General features: G+C 56.2%; 1 protein-coding gene across 3 annotated transcripts; it reads left to right on the top strand.

Moving 5' to 3' along the window:
• Positions 1 to 4452: 4452 nt before the first annotated feature.
• On the top strand, positions 4453 to 25216 carry PEAR1 (platelet endothelial aggregation receptor 1). 3 transcript variants are annotated; one of them, XM_064477868.1, is made up of 25 exons: positions 4453 to 4575; positions 11582 to 11685; positions 12314 to 12428; positions 14041 to 14216; positions 14893 to 14997; positions 15361 to 15464; positions 16287 to 16379; positions 16658 to 16901; positions 17610 to 17730; positions 17930 to 18066; positions 18163 to 18375; positions 18670 to 18844; positions 18931 to 19051; positions 19772 to 19935; positions 20027 to 20129; positions 20259 to 20405; positions 20624 to 20749; positions 21684 to 21812; positions 21928 to 22056; positions 22247 to 22459; positions 22670 to 22758; positions 22864 to 22999; positions 23165 to 23239; positions 23322 to 23570; positions 24033 to 25216. In XM_064477868.1, exons 4-25 carry the CDS (start codon positions 14116 to 14118, stop codon positions 24182 to 24184), a joined length of 3126 nt encoding a protein of 1041 aa, XP_064333938.1. In that variant the 5' UTR covers positions 4453 to 4575; positions 11582 to 11685; positions 12314 to 12428; positions 14041 to 14115; the 3' UTR covers positions 24185 to 25216. The 3 variants fall into 3 exon arrangements, with proteins under 3 accessions (XP_064333938.1, XP_031291907.1, XP_064333939.1); XM_031436047.2 differs by having other exon boundaries at positions 14057 to 14216; XM_064477869.1 differs by having other exon boundaries at positions 14107 to 14216.
• The last annotated feature ends 394 nt before the right edge of the window (positions 25217 to 25610 follow it).

Genomic DNA, 25610 nt, shown 5'->3' on the forward strand with positions numbered 1-25610 from the left:
GTGTGTGTGTGTGTGTGTGTGTGTGTGTGTGTGTGTGTGTGTTCTGGAGCTCACCCCTGTGGGGCAGTGGCTGAGACAGGGAGTGGCGTGTGGGGTGTGCACAGACATCCAACCTGCTGAGGCGAGTTGTGTATCCAGGAGATGGTGAGACCAGCTCTGTGCTCAACCCCCAGCCACTCTTTCCAAGTGCGATCAGGGAGTCTTCTCCAGCCCTTTCCAACCCCTTCAAGGCTTTCCAATTCCTTCTGGGACTCCCCAGCAGCCTCTTCCCATCCTGGAGGGAAGAGGCACCCTCACTCTGCCCCCTAGCGTCCCTCCGTTAGCACTTGCTACTGTGCTCTGAGCGCAGCACTCCTCAGCACCTCTTCGGGTCCAGGCCATCACACTGCTCCCCTGGATCAGTGTCAGAGCCTCCTCCCCGGTCTCCCTGCTTCCACCCATGTTCCCTACAGCCTATTCTCAACACGACAGTCATCCTTCTAAAACTTGAGTTGGATTATGTCTCTCTTCCATCCCAAATCCTCTAGCTGCTCCCCATCTCATGCAGAACAAACTCCAACAGCCTTACCGCAGCCTACAAGGCCCTGCAGATCTGACCCCCAGTGCACCTCTGTCCTTAACACCTCCCACCGTGCTCCCTGTCATTCACTCGGTTCTAGTCTCCTCGCTAGTCTTTGACCACAGCATGTGCTCTGGCCTCCAGGCCTCTATACTTGCCCTTCCCCTGCCTGGAATGCTCTTCCCCCAGAAATCTGTGTGGCTCCCTCTTTCACTTCACTTAGGGCTTCACCGGGAGGATACCTTTGCAGTGAGGCCTTCCCTGACCACCTTTCCCACAACTGCACGCCCAGCGTTATCACTCTTCCCTGTGCTGTTTTTCTCTATTTTTTATGATAGTGTGTATCATTGTCTAATGCGTCACGACTCTACTGATTCCATTTGCTTATCCTCTCTTCCCCAGCACTACTACTAGAACATAGGCTTCATTTTTCACCTTTCATATTTAGGCAGAGGCTTTTGTCTATTCTGTTCATAGCTTTAGCCCCTATGCTTGCACATAAGAGGTACTCAACAAATCTTTATTCATGAATGAATGAATAATTGACTCTTTCCCCGATTAGCATGTGAGCTCTTTGAAGGCAGGAGACTTTTACTTTTACCCTAAATAAGTTATTAAATATAAAGGTCTTAAAAGAATGCCCAGTAATCAGTAGGGTTTGTAAGAAAAGTTAGTGGTTGCCATCAACATCACCATGATGCCATTTCCTCTGCATCCTGGGCACCAGGTGTATGATCAGGCCACCCAAGATGGCTGTTCTTTTACTCTCGGTACATCCCCTGCTCAACCAGTCCCTGGTCCGCCTACACCCTATTCATCTGACTGACCTTCCCTCTTAATCGTAGAGCCTAGTCAGTAAAAGCCTACGTACTTGCTCCCAGCCCCAGCTAGTGATGATTCTAATCTTTAGATCAGAACTATCACCACTGTGATAGTTTATCAAAGGGACAGGCCCGTCTGCTGGTTTCCCTGGTAACTGATGAGCCAACCTGACATCAGTTCCCTCTATGACTGGTAACCTCCCCACCCTCTCTGCTCCTAGTGAAGACTGCTAGGGTGTCTTGCCCGAGGCCTGCTGTTCACCGTGGGGTGTCGCTCCAGGGCCTTGCTTCAGATGTGTAAGACTCTCCATCTATTAAACCATGGATGTCTCTGTCCCTGACTCTAGGCTCTTTCTTTGGTCTCGAGGCTGGGCAAGTACAAGGCTTGCAGGCCTGAGGAGTGCAGCCCAACACCAGGTAAAAACAAAACGAGAGCTGTTGAATAAAATGATGAATGAGGACTTTCCAGGGAGGAAACCGGGAATGTCCAACATTCTAGCTACAAGGCTGGGCCCAGGAGGCAGAGTTGGGGTCCAGCGACTTAGAAGAGCATTGCACAGGGGGGCAGCCATTCATTCCAACGTTTATTGAGCACTTACTTCGTGCCAGGCGCTGGGATCACGAAGATGATTTCAACCTGGCTCCAGTCCCTGAAGAACTGAGAGTCTAAAGAGAGAGGCAAGTTAAACTTTCATATGCAGGAGTAGGAGGGGGAGGGAAAGGCAGAGGCTGGAAAGGCTGCCAGAGAAAGGGCACTTGAGCTGAATATGAAAGGATGAGATCAAGTAAACCAGGTGAAGGAGGGAGAAGCGCATGAACCACCCCTCTGCTCGTTAGTCTCCCCACTTGCCCCTTGCAGGTGACGGATCAGAGGCCTTTCAAGGCCTCTCTGGCCTCTGACATGATACAACTCTATGGTCTTTGGCCTCCGGATGGCTCTGTACTCTGGTTTCTGCTGCCCCCTGCTGGAGACTTTTGGTGACACCGGAGTCAGAAAAAGCAACGTCCAACCATCTCCTTTTTTTCCTTCCCCAAAGAGAGCGCACCATCCAATCCATGCCCTATCCCTTCACCTTCCACTTCTCCAAGTACCAAATTAAATTCGCTTGTCTCTCAGAGAATATTCTCAATACGTATTTTTGACAAAGGATTTTAAGCCAGAATACATGAATAATTCAAAACTGTTCTAACCCAGCAATCCCTCTTCTAAGTAGCTACAAAGATAAATGAAAACAGACACCCAAGAATGTTCATAGTAGCTTTATCACAGTAGCCTGAAACTGGAAAAAAAAAAAAACCCAACAGTGCCCATCAATTGGTGTAGACAAATTGTGATATCTCCATACAATGGAAAAACAGTGATACAAGCAAGGAACTATCGAGAAGCCTTATGGTAACTGAAAGAAGCCAGACAAGTACATATTGTAGGTCCATTTATATGAAACTCTAGAACAAAAACTACAGTGACAGAAAGCAGATCAGAGATTTCATAGGGCTGAGGCTAGGGTGTGAGGATGGAGTTGTGGGGTGGGCATTATCTGCAAAGGGACACAAGGGGAGTTTGGGACTTTTTAATTTTGAGTAAGGTGGTGGTTAGACAGATGGACACATTTGTCAAAACTCATCAAACTAAGACACAAAACTAAGTGAATAAGCCAGACACATATTGTAAAGACAAATACTTTATGATTCCATTTGTATGAGGTACCTAGAGTAGTCAAACTCAGAGGCAGAAAGTAGAATAGAGGTTATCAGGGCTTGGGGAGGAGGAATGGGGAGTTATAGTTTATTGGGTGCAGAGTTCCAGGTGGGGATGATGAAAAAGTTACAGAGTTGAATGGTGGTGTTGTTTGCACAATATGAATGTACTTTATGCCACTGAACTGTACATTTAAAATGATTAATACAGTAAAATTTGTTATGTATATTTTACCATAATTGAAAAATCTAAAAAAAAACACCCTCTTATTGAACTGTACACTTTTAAGTGGGTACATTTTTTAATACTATGGCAATTATACCTCGATAAATTTGAATTTTTAAAGTCACCAAGGAGGGATGTATTTGCCTTGCTCTTTCTGAGCTATCATAGCTTTTTCTGTCGCGGGCGGTGACTTGTAGAGGGAGCCCAGAGATTAGACAGACCATAGACCTCAGTTCTAATCCTGCTTCTGCCACTTACTGGTGTCCTACTTCGGTGAACATCACCATGTGAATAGAACCGATCTCGAGTTAAGGATTAAATGACGCAAATACCTAAAGGGCTAACGATGATGAAATCAAATGATAGTTGTTATAAAAATTGCCTCTGTCCCCTCATAGACTGAGAAGTGACGGGTGCCCTCAGAAGGGTCGGGTACAGGTTGTCGACCTCCGGAGTGAAACATTCTCCCAGGTCGAGTGTGCAGGCTGTGGGGAGGCGGGAGCTGGCCGCGAGGTGGCGCCCGGCTCGGGCTGGGTCAGCGCAAAGGCTGCGGCGCCGCGGTGCATCGAAGCTCCCGGGCTTAGGACCAATCCGGCGGGCAGAGGCGGAGACTCCGTGGAACACTGCTTCCCAGGATCACACCCTCACTCAGTGTGCTTTTGGGCGGCTAGGGAAGTGGAGAGGCCTTTCCCAGGTCCGCCTCTTCCAGACAGGGATGTGGCCGGTCGGTCCTCGGGTTAGGTTTTAATAAGATCACGGTTGTTGGGCCGCACTGGGAAGGTGCCCGATGCAGACGACCTCACTGCCCTCCACCACCCCACTTTGCAGATAGGGAAGCTGATGCCTCAGAGGTGGAGTAGCCCGAGGCCGCACAGCTGGTGAAGAACCGAGGAGGGACTTGGACCCGGGGCCCCTGCTCTTCTCCCCTGCTCACCCCATCTCCCGGTCCAGGCTGCCGGGGTCGGTCCCGCCGCTCGGCCTCCCTGGTCCCACCCCTACATAGCTTCCCTCCCGGGCACTGTGGAGCTCCCCTCCCCCGGCTCCCGGTTTCCTTGTCAAAACTTCCTGCCTTGGCGAGGACCCGAGTTCCCACCCCCTTCCTGCCCCCCGCCTCTCCGCGCCCCTCCCCGCCCTGCGATCCACAACGTTCGGCCTCCCCGCCGCTCCCGCAGTCGGGCCAGGACTCCACACAGGGACCTCCGCCCTATCCTCCTCGGGCCAACCCCGGCGGTCCCCATCCCCGACGGACGAGAGATAGGGTCCCAAGGCAGGTGAGTGACTGCGCGTCCCTGATCCCGCGACCACTCTGCCTTGGGAAGGGCGTGCAGATTCTGAGGTCTCCTGGACAGGAAAACCCCTGGGTGGGGAGTGGGGAAAAAGAGAGCCCATCAGAGACACCTGAAGGGGATTGGGCAGTGGAGAGGGACCAAAGGGGATTGGGGGTTGACATCCATAATAAAACAGTATGTAAATGACATGCAAATGAGGCTGCTTCCCAGCCTCTAGTATGGGACTTCATGCATCCAGCTGTAGCCACCACCCCATGGCCCCCTCTCAGGGCTGGAGAGAGAAGTGGGTACCAGACCCTCTAGTTGGCTGAAAGGATGTGGAGTGTTAAGAGCACCACAACTGTACACCAGAAATTGATACAACATTGTAAACTGACTAGACGTCAATTAAAAAAAAATCCCAGTAATAACTTTATATTGAGTTCATGCTAAAATTGCATATTAAATATACTAGATTACTTAAAATATTATTATCAAGACTAAAAAAAAACCGAGCATCCACATTGGAGTCAAGGCTGCCCAGGTTCGAATCTCGATTCTTCCCCTTATAAGCTGTAGGACCTTGGTCAAGAGACACCACCTCTGTGTCTCAGTCTCTCATTTCTAAAACGGGAATAATACGATATAGTGCCTACCTCGTGGGGTTGTTGTGAGACTTAGATGAGCCAAAACATGTCTCCTGCTTGGAGTGGTGCCTGGTTAGTGTTCATTCTAGTGTTGCCCCTCTCCCCACCAGGAGAAACTTTTGAGAAGGATGTAGGGAAGGGACCCAGGCTTGCAGGTCCCCGGCACTCAGAGCTTCATAGCTTTGCTGGTTTTGAGGACTAGGAAGTTGGCCTAAGGTCTCAGGCATTTGGATCCTCAGAAAGCCCGGTGGGCTGATACGTGTGACAGGGAGCGAGGATGTGGAGCCCCAGGAGCCCGGGCCCCAGTGCAGCCGTCCCTCACCCCGCCCACCCCATCGCCAGCCTCCAGTAGTGGACTCTCAGCTGTCCTGTTCTGGCCTTTTATGAGTGGCCTCTCCCGGGGCTGGGTTGTGACCCCATTCCCCAGGGATGGGAACAGCTTGTGCTGGCCCGAGTTTCCCAGGCTCCCAGGCTTGGCTGCAGGCAGGATTGGGCAAAGGATCAGCTTTCAACCTTGGCTTAAGCTGGGCCTGGGGGGTCGGGGAGCAGGTCTCTGAATCCCCCCCCATCCCAAGCCATGATATGTACCTGTGTGTGTGCACATGGGAGCCAGAATGTCGGGGCAGCTCTCCTCTCTCCACCATCTGTTCCCTGCTGCTGCCTCTTCCTCTTCTAAGGCTTCTCAGAGTCTCCCCACTATACTTGTCACTGCAGTGGGGGCTACCCACCCTGCCACCTGGGAGCTGGGTCCACTGGTCTCTTTCTCTCTTCACCAGGAGGTGAAGCCAAGGGTTGACATCTGTTTCTCCACTACCCATTGCCTGCCCCCTGCCACCACATTCCCTATCAGACTTTCCCAGAAGAGGAAACCAGCTCTCCAGGCAGCCCCATCCACTGTTCGGAAACCTGGACAGAGATAGAGGTCGCTGGGCTGCTGTCTGCCTCCCCCACCAACACACACCACTGGAGCGGGGACTCGGGCCAGGTGGGGCTTCCCCGGTGGAGCTCTCCGAGCTTCTTCTTCCAGTAGCCTGGGGAGCCTTGAAAGAGAGGTCTCCCGGGATGCACGAGGGGCCTCGGGGCCCATCCTAGCTCTGGGGAGGGTGTTGGTACCACTCCTGGCACCTAACCTATAGGGGAGAAGCCAGCAGGAGGAGCAAAAGACAAACAAGAAGAGAGAGAAAGACAAAGACAGAGATGTAGAGAGACAGAAATATGGAAACAGAGACAGAGACCAACAGATGCAAAAACACAGGCAGTGGCATAGGGACTCCTGGAAACAATAAGCCCCAGAGGGAAACAAGAGACAGACTTGGAAAAACAGAGCAGAGAAACCCAGAGAAGGAACAAAGAGAGACAGAGTCCGAAGACCAAAGAGAAATCATAGGGTTAGAAGGACCCAAAAGGGGCAGCTCAGATTTTGGAGCTTGATGGACCTGGTCCAAATCCTGCTCAGCCGTTGGTTGGCTGTGTGACCTTGGGCAAATTACTTAACCTCTCTGGGATTTCTTCATCTACAAAACGGGCTGCATAATAGCACCTACTTTCTAGGACTGCTGAGAGAATGAAAAGAAAGGACGCAGCTCACAATTTAACACAGGGTGGTCATTGGTACTACAGCACCCACACATGGCAAGATGCAGGTCTCCAGAAACAGCACATGGGTGGGTGTTGGGCCATGGAGTCCTTGTGCGCCCTCTCCTGCCTCTGCCTTTCACCCCCCCACCATGTAGTGGCATCTAGTACCTAGTCCCTTTGTTTAGGAGGAGGTGTGTGGATGGATAGTAAGGGGCATAGTCCCTGGGCCAGACGGATCCGGATGTGAGGACACCCTCTCCTCCCCAGGTGACTCAATGCCTTGCACTCCTGAGCACTCAGCCCATAGGAACTCGGAGCCCAGCCCTGAGGAATTCCTGCCAGAGGTCAGGAGGGCAGGTCTGGAGCCGCCTTTCACTTTGTAACATTGAAAAGTTCTTTCTGAACTCCACCTCCCATCCACTTACCAATGTTGTGTCTTGAGGGCCCTAGAAAGACGGCCTAGTCCTGCTATCTGGTAAGCTGGGGACAAGTCACAGCCTCCAAACATTTCTCCCTCTCCCCTGTTCCCCACAAAGTAAGAATTGAAAGTTGGAAAGGATGTCAGGGATTATCAGTCCATCCATTCCACACAATATTTAGTTACTGCCCGCTGGGTGCCAAGCACGTTGGGTGTGTGTGTGCAGGTGCCGGCCAGTGCTGGGGACACAGCGAGGCAGGCAGAAGAGTGACCTGACCACACGGAGCTCCAGTAGCTCCAGTAGCGAAGACAGACCTTAATAAATACAAAGATAGTGGGATGGGAGCCGTGAGGGAACCCCCAGGGGGCAACCAGCCCACCACGAGAGGGTTGGATGGGAATGGAATTGGAGGCTGTCCCACCCTGCTGGGGAAACCAGACTCACAAGCTGGCAGGCAGTTACAGGGTGGGGTGCCCATTACCTCCTCAGTCCGTCAGACTTGAGGTGTTCCAGAGGCTGTGATCTCCTGGCTTGACCTGGGTTAGTCTCACCTTCCCCCAGAGGAGGGACACTGGTGTCTTTGGCTGGAATTTGGATCTCTGGGGACTAATCCATGTCCAGTTTGGAGCTGGCCTCAGGGCAGAAATGGGGGAGAACAACCCAGGGCTTCTTTGGGCCACGGTGACTGTGCTAAGAGCCTGGAGGGAGGCCTGAGGGCAGGGAGGGTGAGGTGTGGAGGTGGCTTCCTGGAAGAGGCCGGCCTGGAAGGATGGGTAGGACCTGGGCATTCCAGGAGTGGCCTCAGCCGAGGTGGCTGTGTGGTGGGAGGCATGCGAGGGCAGTTGGCTGTCCAGGGTGATGTGAGCACAGGAGCAGGAGCAGAGGCTGGACACCTGGCCCCTGGGCGCCCTTTCCGGTGGTGTGGGGAGCTACAGAGGCATTAGAGAGAGGCAGTGGTCAGAGCAGAGCCTCACTTTCTGAGGGTATCTGGGGGTGGTGATGAGCAGGAGGAGCTGTGGGGGAGCCGTTCCCTGGCCTGTGTCACCCCAGGGGTTACTCCCCCAACCCACTGCTTTGCTCTCTGAAGCAGATTCTAATCGTGCTGTTGCCTGTGACGACCAGTTGGCCCTTGGGCAAGTCAGTTTACTTGAGATCCTCCATGGCCTCTCCTGTGAAATGGGGATAACACTCACTACAGCAACAGGTGGTGGCGAGGGTCGGGACAGGCTCCAGCCTCCAGTAGGCATGCGATGGATGTTTGGTGAATCAGAATCCCTGCATTTTCCCTATTTCCTGATGAGTAAACAGGTCAGGCTGAGGACCCTCTAGCTTCTGTTTCCTGAGCCACAGAGAACACAAGGCCGGCCCCTCACCCCTGCCCCCTTCCCGCCCAGCCGCTGGAGCTCACACAGGCTTCCTGTCCCTCCATCCGGCAGACATGCCTGGCGTGCCAAAGGCCTGGCTTGGCTGGACGTAGGAGGGGCTCCTTGCATGCGTGTACGAGGGTGTACACATGTGGACTGAGTGGCGTGTGGAGCAGTCTAGGCTGCTGGCAGAGCTGGGCCAGAGGGCATCCCTGTGTGTGTGTGTGGAGGGGGGGAATCTTTGGACTGGGATCTCACTGCTGAGGGGGAAGGACTAAGTGATCGTGTCTCCATGGCAAAGAGAGGTTATGAGAGGGCACAGAGAACAGACACAGACACAGGGGAGATCCAGAAAGAAAAGAGAACTACAGGGCGAGGCAATCTTGGCACCAAGCTAAGACACAGGGCCTGGTTTGTGGATTGTGGCTGGAGTTCAGCTTCCACTCCATACCAGAAGGTGGATCCCCTAGTGCAGTGAACGTACTGTACAACCGTACATGGTAGCCTTAATATAGAAAAGGAGGGAGAGAGGCAGATAGAGATCAACAAACCGATGGAGGAAGGAAAAAAAAAAAGACAAAGCAGAGAGTTTCTGATGAAGAACAAGACAAAAGACCAAAAGAGATAGGCAGAGAGTCTAGAACTTGGGGGATTCTATTTCTGCATCAATACATGTCCACTGAGCAGCCTCTGGTCTGAGGTTCTGTTCCAGGATGGTCACTGGAACCAGCAGTTCCAACCCCAGTGAATCCTGGGAGATGTGGGGAGTTATTCTCCCATTTTACAGATGAGGAAATGGAGGCTCACTGGGCTCAAGTGAGATGCCTGAATTCATACAGCTTGTAAGGACTAGAAACTTTGGACTCCAAGATGGAAAGAGAAGAGAGACAGAGAGAGACAGAGGAGAGAGGAGGGGCCAGTGGAACCAAGCAAGGATCTGGAGTTGGTGCTCAGGCTGAGAGCTAGGGGAAGCAGAATTCAGGCGTCCTGCCTCATCAACCGCCTTTGGCTTGAAGATGTACCTGGCGGGCAGCCCATCGTTCTGGGGGATCAAGTTCTCGGGGGAGCCGGGTCCCCTCCCCTCCCCACTTCCTTTCTCTCTGTCAGCATCTAAGGCCCCATTCCCATTCCCGGATCATCCTGGGGGTTCTTCAGGAAAAAAAAAGAAAGAAAGAAACAGTATTTCCTGGAATTAATACTCAAAGGGTATGACGGTGTCAAGGGGAGTGGGGAAGGGGCCGAGCGGGGTGCAGGAGTGGGACTGAGGATGCTGTCATGGAGACAGCTGACGTTCACTGAGCTTATTACAAGGGTCTCTAAGCACTTTATCTGTATTTAACTCATTTATTCATCTGCATAACAACCCTATACAGGGAAGTACTATTACCATCCCCATTTTAGGGATGAGGGAACTGAGAACTGGGATTCACACCCAGGGGGTGGGAGGGGACACAGAGCTCAGAGGGTATCCTTTGCTACACCACCTCCCACAGAAGAGAGGCTGGAAGGGAGCTGGCGGGGAAGTCCCTCTTGCTGTCTCACTTCCCTTATCCCCACTCTTGCTCTCTGCCTTTGGTAGAAATGGACCATCTTCTGTCCACTAGGAGCACTACTCCCCACCCAGAGGCCCCAGACTCATCTCCCTTCTCCTAGGAGGGGCTGGAGTGCAGGGTAGGGGGGCTCCCTACCAGAGGGAATCAGGCTGAACAGAAGAGCTGGGTTGGGCCCTGTGTGGGCTTGGAAGTGGAGAGGGCAGGGATGCTGGGGGCTGTGTAGGCGGGACTGGGGACTAACGGGGAGGGGTGGGGGTTTGCCTGGCCAGGAGCCCAGCTGCTTTGCATCTCGAGGTGGAGGAGAGTGAAGTGTCAGTTCATTCTTGACTGTAAACACATGCCGGTTCCCACGCCTCTGATCAAGTTCTTGCGTTGGCCCCCACCCCCATCCCCTTCGCCTGTCCAGCCCCCTGCCAGGCTCCCCTTTCCCCATAACTGAGGCTATTAAAAAGAGATGCAAAGCCCCTGGGATTCCCGCCTGGGCTCAGGCTTTTCCTGGAATCTCAGGGAGGGCTCTGCTGGTCTGGGTTTGGATCCCAGCTCTGAGATCACTGGCTGTGTGGCCTTCAGCAGGGGACTTACCCCCCCGCTTGTCTGTTTCCTCATCTGTAAAATGAATAATGATATATACCACAGTGCGTTGACATAAGCTTTACATGAGATGATCCATGTAAATCATTCAGCACTCGGCCTGTGCCAGCCTCATAAATGATACATGGGGTCAGATGATTATTCTTATTGTGAGGGAAGGTGTGTGGGTCCCTCAGTCCAGAGATGCAGTGAGGAAAGGGGCTGAGCAGGGAAAAGAGAGGCGGCATCTGGATGGGAAGGAGGAGAAGCAAGCCTACAGTGGCCCCTGGGTTGGGTGGGAGGCCAGTGGTTGTCTGATTTCAACTCTTGAAGGGGCCCTAATGCTGCTGGGGCTGGGGGTGCTGGGGAGGGTGGGCCAGGGCTTTGGGTTCCCTAGCCCCTCAGGGACAAAGGCTCTGATGGGAACAAGCCTGGGGGGCCAGGCTGGGGCTCCGAGCTCAGGGACCAAGTCTGGTCAGGCCAAACCCTGCCTCTCCCTGCCAGGTTCCCCATCTCCTCTGTCCCCTCCCTGTGGACCACCCACTGATCTCACCCACCCAACCCTGGCTTCCAGCCCCACCACAGACTAGCTGAGGACTCCTCTGCACTCCAGTCCTACCCTGAGGCCCTTTGGGAAAACAGAATCTCCCCACCCCGCTATTTATTAGAGTCAAGCCCCTTGGATTAGGGTCAGGCCATCCTTGAGCTCCTTGCCCACCTCAAGATCCCTCTCAAAGCCCCTCTGTGAACCATTTCTTCTAGAATTTGGTTAAGAGGAGGTGGCTGGTGGGAGGGGGCTGATGCAGATGAGAGGCAGTACTTGCTTTGGGCTGGCAGCCCCTCCCTGCTGTGCCTCACTCCAGGCTTTCCTGTTCCAGGTTTTGTTCACCTCACTGGATCCTGGAGTTCTGGGGACAGATCCAGGCCAGCAGAAGCCTGGGGGTCCCTGAGTGGCTGGAGATGAGGTTCACCCAAGGACAAGGTGATGACCCTGGATCCAGACCAACTGAGATCCAATCTGAGGACAGGACCTCCATGCCAGGGCCACAGAGGGGGCTCCAGGAAGACGGGAGTGTGGACAAGACTGAGGGATGAAGAAGTGGAGATGTGTGGATGGCTCGGGCCTTGCTGCCCGTGGCCCTGCTGCCAAGCACACTTGAGGGGAATGGGGAGGTCAGGTGGGACCAGACAGGGCGAACCCTGGAGGTGGTCACTGGGCCTGGGAAGGTGGCCAGAGCAGGGCTGGGGCAGAAAGCATAGTTTTGGGACATTGGGAGAAAGAGCCAACTCTGTCGGGAAGGGGGATGGGGGACGTGCGGGGGATGCCGTGGAGGTGGTGCGCTGGGACAGACCGTGGGGATCATCCTGAGGACACTCCTGACTGTGGCCTGGCTCCCTGGGGACAGGCTGGGTTCCTCCCTCACCCCCTCAGGGTGAGCCGCAGTGCTCAGCTCAGGAGTCAAACCACAGGAAAGAGGGTTCTGACCCTTCCCCGCTCTCCCTCCTACCTTCTGTGTTCAGGGGTGGGTGGGAAGATGAAGCCCCTCCAGACCCCCTGCTACCCTCCCCGAGTACACACAATCTAGCCAGGCTCTATTTCCTGTTTTCAGGCTCCATATCCTGAGATCTGGGATCCCCCAGGACACTCTCTGACCCCTCCAGGCCCTGGGGCCCTTCCCTCAGCTCACCTGAGTTTCTCAGGCTCCAGGATGCCGTAGAGGCCTGGTGAGTTACCTGGAGTCGGAGGATGGATGGGAGGAACACAAGACTATAGGTGGAGATTTGGCCCAGAATCTAGGCAGCCATCACTGCTTTGCAAGCCTGGAGAGGGGTGGGTTGAAGTTTGCAGTGGGTGGGAGGGACCCTGGGAAGGAGAGGTGGGCCAGCCCAGCACTCAGAGGGTGGTGAGCAGACTGCTGGAGGGTCTACTGGTGGGACACAACGCTGGGGGGATGGGTTTAAATTAGGGAGCATCCCTCTGAGCATTGCCCCTAGGGGATCTGAGAGCGGCCATGGGGACCCTGGGAGTGTGTGGGTGGGGGCCTGGGGTGGGGCCCGGCAGCAGGCATTCCAGAGATACTCAGGGGGGTAGGGGGCCAACTACCACGACCTTTCTCTCTTCTCTGGGAAAATTACAAGCAGATGTAGGCGCCTCAGGGAGGCATAGAGGAGGGAGCCAGGGCGAGATTTAGGAACACAGAACAGAGAATCTGAAACCGGCCGCGGGGGCGGGCACTGGAGGGGCTCAGCTGCTCCTGAGCTCAGGAGCCAGAACAGACTTCTTTGAGGTCCTGACCTGCCTCCCACCCACAGGGTGAGGCCAGGGATGGAGGAGGGGGGAGGGGCCCATTTCCAGATGGCTGGGGGGTGGTCAGAGGGAGGTGGGGGCTTCTCCTTAAGCCTGAGGCCAGATTGGGGACCTCCCGGCGATGGCGCCTAGAATTGAGTGCAATGGTGTGCTGGCAAGTCTTTAACAACCGGCTTTGATGGTGGTGGTGGTGTGGCTCTGGTTTGTGGTGTTTGCCGATTTCCACGGTGTAAATAATATCCCCACGCTTGGTTTCAAGCTACTAATGTGACAACACTGAATAAGGAGTAGGGAAGAGAAGTCACGATTGGCTCTTGGGAGTCAGTACGAGCTGTTTCAGGGCACATGGTTGGGAAGGATTTGCTTTGGGCTGGCAGCCCCTCCTTCAAGGCCACCTGGACCCAGCCCTACACCCACCCCATAGAGCAGGAAGCCCCAGCTGCATCAGGGTGGTTTGGGCCTCTGCCTGCATACATCCAGTGATAGGGAGCTCACTCCGCTCCCACCCACCGAGGTCGCTGATTCCATTACAGGACTGCTTTGACTGTTAGAGAGTTCTTCCTTTAACTGAGCCCAAGTCAGCTTCCCTCGTAACTTCCCTTCAAGGGCTCCACTTTCACACCTTGGTGTAATACCAAAGGGCCCTGGGGTAGGGGCTGGGCTGGGAGCTGGAGATTCATGCATAGGTCCCTGCCTCTATGGGACATGGTCAGGGAACAGGCACAGAAGAGTGGTATGTGGATGACTGGTGCTGGGGGTCCCAGAAAGGATGGGTGGGGGCAGTCTGCCAATGGGGGTTGGGGAGCAGGGCAGGGAAGGACGGGGACACTTGAGCTAGACCTTGAGAGGTGAGTACTCAAGGTGAAGAATCGGTGAGGACGTCCAGATGGAGGAAACAGTGTGAGAAAGGCTCAGGGGCATGGCCATGTACCACCTTGCTGGGGAGAAGACCTGGAGCCAGGGAGCATGGGCCAGAGGACCAGAGGCAGCAGCCTCATCTCTTCTGCCACCCCTGCCCTGTCTCTGCAGAGATTTGGTCTTCCAGGTTTGTGGCTGCAGTGCCCTTCACCTGCCCTGCACCTGGCCCTATCACAGGCCTCCGCAATGTCACCACGTCTGTGCTCCCTCCTTTTCCTGGCCCTGGGCCTGGGGCTGGCTGGAACCCTCAACCCCAAGGACCCCAACACCTGTAGCGTCTGGGAAAGGTGAGAGAGAGCTCCAAGCCCTCAGCTCCCCATCCTCCCCACTGGGGCTCCTCTTACCGGTTCCCTCCCTTGCCTCCCTCCCTCTCCAGCCCTCACCTCCCTCCTACTCCTGCTTCTACTCTCTCTGCTCCCTTCCTTGGGTTGCCTCTGACTCCATCCCCATTTCTGGCCTTGTCTCAGTCTTCAACCCAGCTCCGACTTTGTCCTTTCTTTACCACCGTCCCTTGGTCCTTGCTGCAGGACCAAGCACAGGGTAGGATCTATTCACTGTGGAGCAAGCAGAGGGGCTGGCCCAGGGAAAGCAAGGGGGACAGGGTGGAGGAACAAAGCCCAGGGCAAAATTTGGTCACAGGTGCTTTAACCCGTCTCCATCAGTTGGGCCCAGAAATCAGTTCTAGCTTAGTCTCCCCTTATAGGGATGAGGAGGGCAGGTAGTAGATGGAAGGCTGTGGTCCCACATGGTGAGAAAGAGGCTCTGATGGGGGGCGTCCCAGGAATATTACAACTCTGAGAGGATCCCTCCAGATTGAAGGAGGACAGGATGGGGGTCTATCCTAGGCTTGGGGAGCAAGCCTAAATATTCCCCTCTGTGGCCAAGCCCTCATGCCCCCACTTCCCTGTGCCAGCTCTGGCCCCTTGCTGCCCTGGTCCCCTGACCCTGTTCCCTGTCTTACAGCTTCACCACCACCACCAAGGAGTCTCACTTGCGCCCCTTCAGCCTGCTCCCCTCCGAGCCCTGCGACCGACCCTGGGAGAACCCACACATCTGTCCCCAGCCCACGTGAGTGCCCAGCCCTCTCCTTGGGCGGACGGGCTCCTTAGGTAGCTGCCTTGGCCAAGGCCCTGGCCCTCTGTACCCTCGTCCTTTTCTTAGAAACTTTACAGTTTAGAAGAAGCATCCGATCTCAAGGTACTCAAGGCATGGTGTGTGTGTCGGGGTGTGTTTTGGGGGGTGTGGGCGTGGTGTATGGTGTGTATGTGTGTGGCTGGGTGGAGGGCAAGGACGGAACGTTCTTTCTAGGCTCCCCCAGCCCAGAGTGTTGGGCAGGGCCCCAGGCCTCCCCTAGTGCCACACTGTGGGAAGGGGGGGAAGCCGGGGGCCTCAGCAGGGAGGATGGAGGGCCACCTTCCAGGTCTCCCCCAGGGTTGTCTACCGGACCGTGTACCGCCAGGTGGTGAAGATGGAGCACCGAAGGCGCCGGCAGTGCTGCCGAGGATTCTATGAGAGCAGCAGTGGGGCTTGTGTTCGTGAGTCCTGGGCAGGGCCAGGGGGCGGGGCGGGGCGGGGCGGGGCGGGGGCGGGGCCGTGGAATGGAAGGGGCCTAGCCCACCCTTCTAGTCCCTCCCTGCCTCCAGCAGGGTGGGGTACTCCTCTGCCTTCTCCCTCCCTGGGTCTTGTTGCCCCTTCAAACCTGTCTCTAGGGGCCCCATGTCTCTCCCACCCCTTCTGGATGTCCCTCAGCAGTCCCTGTCTCTGCACCTCTATCTGTCCAGAGTTCTCTTTCTGTCTCTAGGCTGTTCTTCTCTCTGTCACTGTGTCTCAGGCCTCAGTGTCCAGCTCTCTCTCTGACTCTTCCTGTCCTATCTCTCTGTTGCTATCTGTCTTGACTTGTTGCTGTCCAGTCTCTCCTGTCGCCCTCCCCCGGCACCCTGAAACCCCTAAAGTGGAGCTACTCTGTCGCTCTCTCCCCTCCCCTTAGCCCTGGACCATCACCAGCCCCTACAGAGACTCCTGCCCAGCCTGACGCATGCCCCCGACCCTGCACCCGACCCCTACCCTCTCTCTGGACAGCATACTTGTCTAGTCCCTACATGAGGAACACCCCTCCCCTATTTCCCCAACAAAGTGCTTTAAGAATTTCACAGAAGGGAGCTGGGGAGCCCAGAATCCTGAGGTCTAGACAAGCTCTGACTTGAGTTGCTTACTCTCAGTCTTTCTGCATCTTAGAGGCAGAATTGCTCCTTAGTGAACTCCAGGTGTGGAAGGAAGCTGGGTTAGGCTTCGGGGATAAAACATGGGAAGGGCAGGGATGGAAGCATCTTCTCACCCCACCCCCACCTCTGCCCCAGCGCTTTGTGCTCAGGAGTGTGTCCATGGTCGCTGCGTGGCTCCCAACCAGTGCCAATGTGCACAAGACTGGCGGGGCGACGACTGCTCCAGTGGTGAGTGGCTGGTGACTGCAGGGCGTAGCCTCTTGTGCCTTCAGGGATGCAGGACCCTTGGGCACACTCTTCCTACCAGGGCACACGTGTTTAGGACCCCAGGGCAACTACCCATCAGAGCCCCACTGCAGCTGCCTATTCCAGAGATATGGTACAGGGGATAGGCCAGAGCCAGACGGGGGTGCATGTCAGGGCTGGGAGACAGAGACAAGGACTAGCTGGAGGCTGGGGAAGGGTAAGACCCCTGGTAACCCTCTTCTCCCCTCCCCATCCTGCAGACTGTGCCCCAGGAGTGTGGGGGCAACAGTGTGACAGGCCCTGTAACTGCGGCAACAGCAGCTCCTGTGACCCCAAGAGTGGGGCATGCTCCTGTCCCTCTGGCCTGCAGCCCCCGCACTGCCTTCAGCCTTGCTCCCCTGGCCACTATGGCCCTGCCTGCCAGTTCAGCTGCCAGTGCCATGGGGCACCCTGTGACCCTCAGACTGGAGCCTGCCTCTGCCCCCCAGACCGAACTGGGCCCAGGTACCTAACGGGAGGAACACACACTATGGGGGTTGCAGACACAAGATGTACAGGCAAGCATGGGGATACAGGAGCTCAAACGTGGGGATGGAGTCAGGAGGCCAAGATCTTGGTCCCAGCTTTGCTTTTCGCTGGTTGAGCAAGCTCAAGCAAATCCTCAGCTTGTATGTTGTCTGTGAAATGGGAGCAGTGTTGTCCACCTAGAAGGGTTGCCATGAAGATAACATGAGCTAGCACGCGTGTGAAAGCATGTCACAAAGTGGGGCTGCGACAGGGACACAGAAAGCCCTGTTGTACGGCTAGGTGCAGGGAGAGCTCGGGAGTCACAGGAGGGAGAATGTTCATCTAGTTGGAGATCAAGGAGCTTCATGGAGGGGCTCCGGAGGTGAGCCATCATGATAGAAAACCACGGAAGACAGAGGTGTTCCCCCAGAGGGACCAGCAAAGGCCCAAGTGGAGCAGAGGGCATGTGAAGAGGAGATAATGCCACCCAGGGCACTTCAGTGTATCCTGATGGGGCTGGGTGTCACTGCTGTTTCGGTCCTGCAGTACCCAACAGGGAAGACTAGAAGGGCAGGGTGACTCACTGAGTCCTAGGGTCAGGCCTTCTTACTGGGGAGGGTCTGTGTGTGGTTGGCCAGCCGTTGGAGGCAAAGGGGAGGCAGGTACTCCTTGTTTACACACAGACCTCCACCCTCTGCCCAACAGCTGTGAGGTGTCCTGTTTACAGGGCACTGTTGGCTTCTCCTGCCCCAGTACCCCTCCTTGCCACAATGAGGGTGTTTTCCAGAACTCTCAAGGCTCCTGCAGCTGCCCACCTGGCTGGATGGTAAGAAGGGTGGGGCCTGTGGGTATGAATTCTGTGGGTGGTTCTCTACAGGGATGGGAGGAGGGTATGAGTGCGGTGGGTGGGCTCTGTGGCCCCTGGAGAGGTTTCAGGATTTGGGGTAGAGGGGTATTGAGGGCTCCTGTGGTCATGGGGAGGGGGCTGGGCACCTGGGGCTTTGTCAACGTCTCACCCTCCACAGGGCACCATCTGCTCCCTGCCCTGCCCAGAGGGCTTCCATGGACCCAACTGCTCCCAGGAATGTCGCTGTCACAACGGAGGCCTCTGCGACCGATTCACTGGGCAGTGCCGCTGCGCTCCGGGCTACACCGGGGATCGGTGAGTGGCGTTGGTGGGGGCGGGCAGGAGCTACTGGGGGCCGGGCCAGGAGGAGGTGGGCGCGCGCGGTCAGGCTCACTCCCGCTAGGCGCCCAGGTGCAGTGAGGAGTGCCCCGTGGGCCGATTCGGGCAGGACTGTGCTGAGACGTGCGACTGTGCCCCCGGCGCCCGCTGTTTCCCGGCCAACGGCGCGTGTCTGTGCGAACACGGCTTCACCGGGGATCGCTGCGCCGAACGCCTTTGCCCCGACGGCCTATACGGCCTCAGCTGCCAGGCGCCCTGCACCTGCGACCCGGAGCACAGCCTCAGGTAGGCCGCGGGACACTGTGGTCAAGGGGTCAGGGGGCCGGTGGGAGAGGCCTTCGGTGCTGAAGCCACTGGCGTCACGAAAACGATCAGGGACATATTCAAGGGCCAGACAGATGTCACAGAAGGGAAAGAGGAGGGGCCTCGGAGAAGGGGAGGGACCGCTCTCGGAACGGCACCTGGCCTCCCTTATGTTTCTAATTCGGCGATGCCCGGCTCCCACCATGCGGAGGGGGCGGGGAGATCGGCCTGCGGACCTCGGCTCAGACCGCGCCGCGCCCCCGTCTCTGCCCGCAGCTGCCACCCGATGAGCGGGGAGTGCTCGTGCCTGCCGGGCTGGGCGGGCCTCCACTGCAACGAGAGCTGCCCGCAGGACACGCACGGGCCTGGCTGCCAGGAGCACTGCCTCTGCCTGCACGGTGGCGTCTGCCAGCCCGACAGCGGCCTCTGCCGGTGCGCGCCCGGCTACACGGTGAGGCGCGCCTCTCCGCGCGGGGCAGGGGAGAGAGGCCGGGGATCCCGCCGGCCCCTCTCACTAGTGCGCCCACCCGCTTTCAGGGCCGGCACTGCGCTAGCCTCTGCCCCTCTGACACTTATGGAGTCAACTGCTCTGCACGCTGCTCCTGTGAAAATGCCATCGCCTGCTCGCCCATCGACGGCACCTGCGTCTGCAAGGAAGGTAACGGGGTGGGGTCTCCGGGAAGGGCGATTTGGGGGCGGGGCCATGGGAAGAAGGGAAAGGCCAAGGGTAGAGGCAGGCCCAAGGTAGGGGAGAGGCTGCGGGGTCAGGGCGGAGCCACTGGGCAGCAGCTGGATGGCGGGAAAGTAGCCAAGCTACTTCCTTCCTGAAATATTCACTTTGCTTTTCTTCAACCATAAAAATCCCACTCGCCCCGTAAAGGCCCAGCCAGAGGCATCTCTTGGCTGAATATTCCTCATCCTCAGTCATACAGAATAGCACAATGGCAGTGCCGGCAAGGGCCTCAGAGCTACCAGGGATGGCACGTTGGCAACCTTTAGGCTAGATTCTGACACAGATCTGTTTTGTTTGACTAGCTTTCTATCATATGTAACAAACGTCCAGTTTTCAGTCCTGGCTCCTTCCTGTTGTCTTATCCCTGAGCCGGAGAACACATTTAGTTACCTGATGGGGCATTTGTGTTTGCTGCTAACCCCATTCATTTTGCAGAAGAGGTAATCAAGAACCAGAAGGGGTGGTGCATCCCCAGGAGTCATTCAGCCTTCTGTCCAACATCTAACAGTTTATATGCTTGTCTCCTAAGGGGCCATGAGCACCCCCACCCCCAGCTCAGAGCTCGGAGCCAGGCACAGCCAATGAACAGTGTGTGCTTGCTCAAGGAGGGAGCTTGCAGGCTGACCTGCAGGTCCCCTCTTCCAGGTTGGCAGCGTGGTAACTGCTCTGTGCCCTGCCCACCTGGAACCTGGGGCTTCGGTTGCAATGCCAGCTGCCAGTGTGCCCACGAGGCAGCCTGCAGCCCCCAAACTGGAGCCTGTACCTGTACTCCTGGGTGGCACGGGACCCACTGCCAGCTCCCCTGCCCAGTAAGTGCACACTACCTGCTGATCTGGGGGAGGGGAGGACAAAGTACCCCCCAGCGGACTCACCTGTCCTGCCCTCCACTCCTTCTCCAAGAAGGGGCAGTTTGGTGAAGGCTGTGCCAGTCACTGTGACTGTGACCATTCTGATGGCTGCGACCCTGTTCATGGACGCTGCCAGTGCCAGGCTGGCTGGATGGGTGAGCATTCTGGGTGTCCAGGAGGGCTTACTGGGAGTTGGGGGCTGCATCCCACAGGAAATGGGTCCAGAAGAACCCCTATGGAAGGAGGAGCACAGGCCAGGCTCATTCTACCCCTCTCTCTCACAGGTACCCGCTGCCACCTGCCCTGCCCTGAGGGCCTCTGGGGAGCCAGCTGTAGCAACACCTGCACCTGCAAGAATGGGGGCACCTGCAGCCGTGAGAATGGCAGTTGTGTGTGTGCACCTGGGTTCCGAGGCCCCTCCTGCCAGAGATGTGAGGCTCTTTCCCCACCCCCCACCCACCAGCAAGAGTGTTCAGTGCAGTCAGTGTCTGGTGCCAGAAGCCCCCACTCTACCCATCTTGGTCTCTTGTGCTGACTCCATTTTTGGGCCAGTTACCGCAGTGGGAAGGAGGGAGGGAGACAGTAGGGGGTCAAAGGCTGACTGAGGGTTGGCCCCTGCCCCCAGTCACCATGAGCCCCTTCCCTCTAGCCTGTCAGCCCGGCCGCTATGGCAAACGCTGTGTGCCCTGCAAGTGTGCCAACCACTCCTCCTGCCATCCCTCGAATGGGACCTGCTACTGCCTGGCCGGCTGGACAGGCTCTGACTGCTCCCAACGTATGTGGTGGCTTGTGTGTCTGAGCGCATGCGCATGCCCGGGGGTGGGCTGAGGGCCAGAGGCGTCCTTTCCCCTGCTCCTGGGTATAAAAACCTCTGAACCCACCTCAAGTCAGCCATTTATGCAAATAATATAAACAAATACTTATTGGGAATCGCCTACATCTTGGGTACTGTTCTAGGTGTCAGGATGCAGCAATGAACAGGCCAGGAAAAAAATCCCCTCCCCTTCTCCATGGGAGGCCTGAAAGGAGCAGTGTTTGTTGGGGGGTGGGGCGCAGGGAGAGAAGGAACCCTAAGTTCAGTTTTGGACATGTTCTTTTCTTTTCTTTCACGTGGCCAATTTATTTTTGTTTATTTATACATGGCCTCTTTCCCACATAAATATAAGAAAATCATGGAAAAGATTAGTTGTAAAACATTTCCCCTTTGGAAAGGGGAAATGAGAAGCTGTTACCATGAAAAAGGTGGGCAGGGTAGAAGGAAGTGATCCTGGAGAAGAGTTTTTGCATAGATTCAGTTCACTACTTTTAGATTATTCGCTAGTGTCAGGTACACAAAAATTATGCCTTAAGTAGTTTGGATATTCACTTCTCTCTTAAGTTTAAAAAAAAAAAAGCCCAGAGCTAAGCAATGTAGTGCAGTTTGGAAGCCTTTGGTTGTCCGGCCCTGGCCAGGTTACTCTGAAAGGCTGTTAGATAGCCAAGTGCAGAAGTTAAGTGGGCAGCTGGGCACATGGGTCTGGAATTCAGGCCAGAGACAGGGCTGCCGATGAGTGATTTTGAGTCATCGGTGTGTACTTATGGTTCGAGGCCTTGGTGTCCCTGGGGAGACCAGAGCTAAGTGGAAGATTTCAGTGATACTGGGGGCTGAGAATTTACCCAGGAGGGGCTGGTCCTGCCTGCTAGACAGGCTCCAACCTTGTCTCCCGCAGCGTGTCCTCTAGGACACTGGGGAGCCAAATGTGCCCAGCTCTGCCAGTGTCGCCATGGCGGGACCTGCCACCCCCAGGATGGGAGTTGTTTCTGTCCCCCAGGCTGGACTGGACATCTCTGCTCAGAAGGTACCAACAGAAAGGGAACTCCATGCCCCTGCCCCTCAAGTCAGCCCTAGTCCAAGGAGGGACAGCCGTTTCCTGGCCCCTCTGATGCCCGCCTGTCTCCTCGGCTCTCTCCTAGGCTGTTCTCCAGGGATGTTTGGTGCCAATTGCTCCCAACCATGCCAGTGTGGTTCTGGAGAGAGGTGCCACCCAGAGACTGGGGCCTGTGTGTGTCCGCCAGGGCACAGCGGTGCCCCCTGCAGGATTGGTGAGTTCTCTAACCCCCACCCCCACCACTGTCCTCAGGGAACCACGATACAGTACCTGCTCAGGTCTCTGCTAGGACCTAGTCCCCTTGTACCACCCTGCCTCCCTACTGGGGCCTCTTTCATACATGCATCCCAAGCTCACCAACAGAGCCAAGATGCTGACCTGAGTGACCACCCCATCCCACGTAGGAAGCCAGGAGCCGTTCACTATGATGCCTACCTCTCCGGTGGCCTATAACTCATTGGGGGCAGTGATTGGCATCGCAGTGCTGGGCTCCCTGGTGGTGGCCCTGGTGGCACTGTTCATTGGTTACCGCCATTGGCAAAAAGGCAAGGAGCACCAGCATCTGGCGGTGGCCTACAGCAGTGGGCGACTGGACGGCTCTGAGTACGTCATGCCAGGTAAGCTGGCCTAGGGCCGGGGGACACACATGAATGGCTGTGTCTTGGGCACAGGGCAGATGGGGTGCGGGGCTCCTGCGTCCCTCCCTGGATCTGGGAGATGGGAAGTGGGGAGTTGGAGAGAGGAAGGGAGGTCAGAGAGGGTGCGGCCTGGGCCCAGGTCTGTCTCCAACTGGGCAGGTCGCCCTGCGCTGTGTCTTGCCTGTGCAGATGTCCCTTCCAGCTTCAGTCACTACTACTCCAACCCCAGCTATCACACCCTGTCACAGTGCTCACCTAACCCGCCACCCCCAAACAAGGTCAGTGCTGGGGGCGGGGATGCACTGTGGATGCACTGGGGCCGCAGCCCTGGTTCTCTGGAAAGCTCCAGCCTTGCACATTCCTGTCCCACACCTCCGCATCAGGTTCCAGGCAGTCAGCTCTTTGCCAGCCTCCAGGCCCAGGAGCGGCCAGTTGGAGCCCATGGGCACGACACCCACGCCACTCTGCCTGCTGACTGGAAGCACTGCCGGGAGCCCCTTCCAGCACCTCTGGACAGGGGTAGGAGCCTGGAGGCTCAGGCAGCTGGGGAGGGTGGATGTGTGCAGTTTAGCATGCGGAGTGCTGTATGTCTGCAGAAGGAGGTTCTGGACGCCAGATCTAGAGGAGGGGGGACCCTGGGGAGGGGACCAGGGGTCTGATTGCACATTGCTTCCTCCTCCTTAGGTAGCAGCCGCCTGGACCGAAGCTACAGCTGTAGCTACAGCAACAGTAATGGCCCAGGCCCGTTCTATAATAAAGGTGTGGGAACAGGGGGCAAGGGACGGGGCTGGGCTGGGGTTTAGGAGCCTCCATCAAGCCTGACTTCATTCCCTATCCTTAGGGCCCATCTCTGAAGAGGGGCTGGGGGCCAGCGTGGCTTCCCTGAGCAGCGAGAACCCCTATGCCACCATCCGGGACCTGCCCAGCCTGCTAGGGAGCCCCCGGGAGAGCAGCTACGTGGAGATGAAAGGCCCTCCCTTGGGGTCTCCTGCCAGGCAGCCTCCTCAGCTCCCGGACAGCCAGAGGCGGCGACACCCCCAACCACAGAGAGACAGTGGCACCTACGAGCAGCCCAGCCCTCTGACCCATGGTGAGCCCTCCTTCTCCATGGGATAGGGGCTAGAGAGACCTGGGACAAGGGAGATGGAAAAAGAGAAGGGACACAGGGAAAGACTATGGAGGTGGCATTGGGGTCAGACTTGGGTTCACACCAGGGCTGAAGTTTGGGAAGTCACACCCCTTCAAGCCTGTGAAGAGGGCTGGTACCTACCTCACAGGGCTGAGGGTTTAAAACAGTGGTTTTCCAGCACCTGAGTTGTGGAGCTGGTACCCAGAAAAGCTGGAAACCAGGCAGGTGACAAAGTGTTCTCATATCATGTGAGGTGGGCAGGTCTAGGTGGCCTCCCCCACTGGCAGCTGAGGAGCTGCACAAACTGGCCTAAAGCCAGGCACCATCCAGCCATCTTTGGGCAGAAGAGGCTGGAGAGGGGAGGAGAGTGGTGGGAAGGGGAGGATCCACCTCCCTCTCATCTTCTCCCCTCCCTGTCTCCAGACCGAGACTCTGTGAGCTCCCAGCACCCCCTGCCTCCGGGCCTGCCTCCCGGCCACTATGACTCACCCAAGAACAGCCACATCCCTGGACACTATGACTTGCCTCCAGTACGGCATCCTCCGTCTCCCCCGCTTCGGCACCAGGACCGTTGAGGAGCCAAGATGGTGTGCAGAGGTCAGCACACCTGTTCTTTGCTGCCAAAGGCTGAGGACAGAGCCCATTGTACCCTGCCAGGAGCAGGGAGAAGACTGGCAGGTGGTGAACAGGAACATGTTTAATAGAGGATGCGAGTGGAGAGGAGACGGGAGCCTGGCTCCCAGGTTCTATCGTGGGAAACACTGGTCAGCTGGAAGTCTGTGTTCCTTTTCCCCAACCAGCTGCTCCCCAAGGCCCCCAGGGCCCCATGTACATAAACTGGTGGGTTGAATGTTGCTGGATACCTCTGATTTCAGATTGATGTAAAAAATGTATATTGAGTAAATTTTCTGTGCACTCCCAGGCTAGGCTCTGTGAGTGTGTGTGTGTGTGTGTGTGTGTGTGTGTGTGTGTGTGTGTGGTTTCAGAAGGGTACCAGGCACAGATCCTGTCCTGGGGCTAACCCAGCTAACTCTAGAAATAGCCTAACTGGCCTCCCTGCATTCACCTGGTACTCCTTCCAACCAACTGCTCAAAATACAAGCTGGCTAGCTTACCCCTGCCTGAAAGTCTTCATGGGTGCCCCATGGCTCCTGGGTCACAGTCAAAACTGTCAAAGGCCTTAAAGGCTTTGCTGGCCCGGCTTATCTGTCTCTTCAGTCTCCCTTGAACTGTGTTCCATGTCACTCTGCTCCAGCCACACTGGCCTCTAGGTCCTCCTATCAGCCACACTTCTTCCTACCACAGGGACTTTGCACATCTGGAATGCTCTTCCTCTCCCACTCACTTGTTTACTTCTGCTTGTCCGTCACATCCCCTCCTCTCTTTCATAGCACTGATCACAGATGTGTTCATGCACCAGATACCTGCAGAAGGCTTACAGGGTGCCGGGCACCTCTGTAATGTGTTGCTTTTTAATGTGATTATTTGATTAATCTCTGTCTCCCCGCCAGACTGTAAGTTCCCTGAAAGCAGGAATCTTGTGTTTATGTTCAACATTGGAGTCCCTTGGCACATAGTAGGCACTCAATAAATGTTCCTCCAAAGGCTGAGTGGCCGAGTGATTTAAAAATACCAGTTGTAAGTGCTGGCAAGTGCTAGGATCATTGGGCAAACTGCTGCTCTGAGCTAAAAGACTGCCTAGGTGGGAGCCTTCCCCAAAGGGTGGCATCTGTACAGGGGAACAGCACAAAGACGCAAAGGCGGGGAGGAAGGTCTGGGAGTGGCGGTGGGGGACGGAACTGAGTGGAGTGGGGAGGCTGGAGCCAGGAAGGCAGAGGAGAGCAGGGATACTCAGATGGGGCCTGGCAGGATCTAGACCACCTGAGGACTTTGAATCCAAGATTCCTGGGAAGCGTGACCCGCCTTCTTAACTCGTTAGCGGATCAACTAAGCCCCCAGACCCCAGGAGGCTAAATAGAGGGGGTCGAGATTATACACCCA

The sequence above is a fragment of the Camelus dromedarius genome, chromosome 23 (genome assembly GCF_036321535.1).
Source record: "Camelus dromedarius isolate mCamDro1 chromosome 23, mCamDro1.pat, whole genome shotgun sequence".
In the NCBI taxonomy this organism is placed as follows: Eukaryota; Metazoa; Chordata; class Mammalia; order Artiodactyla; family Camelidae; genus Camelus; species Camelus dromedarius.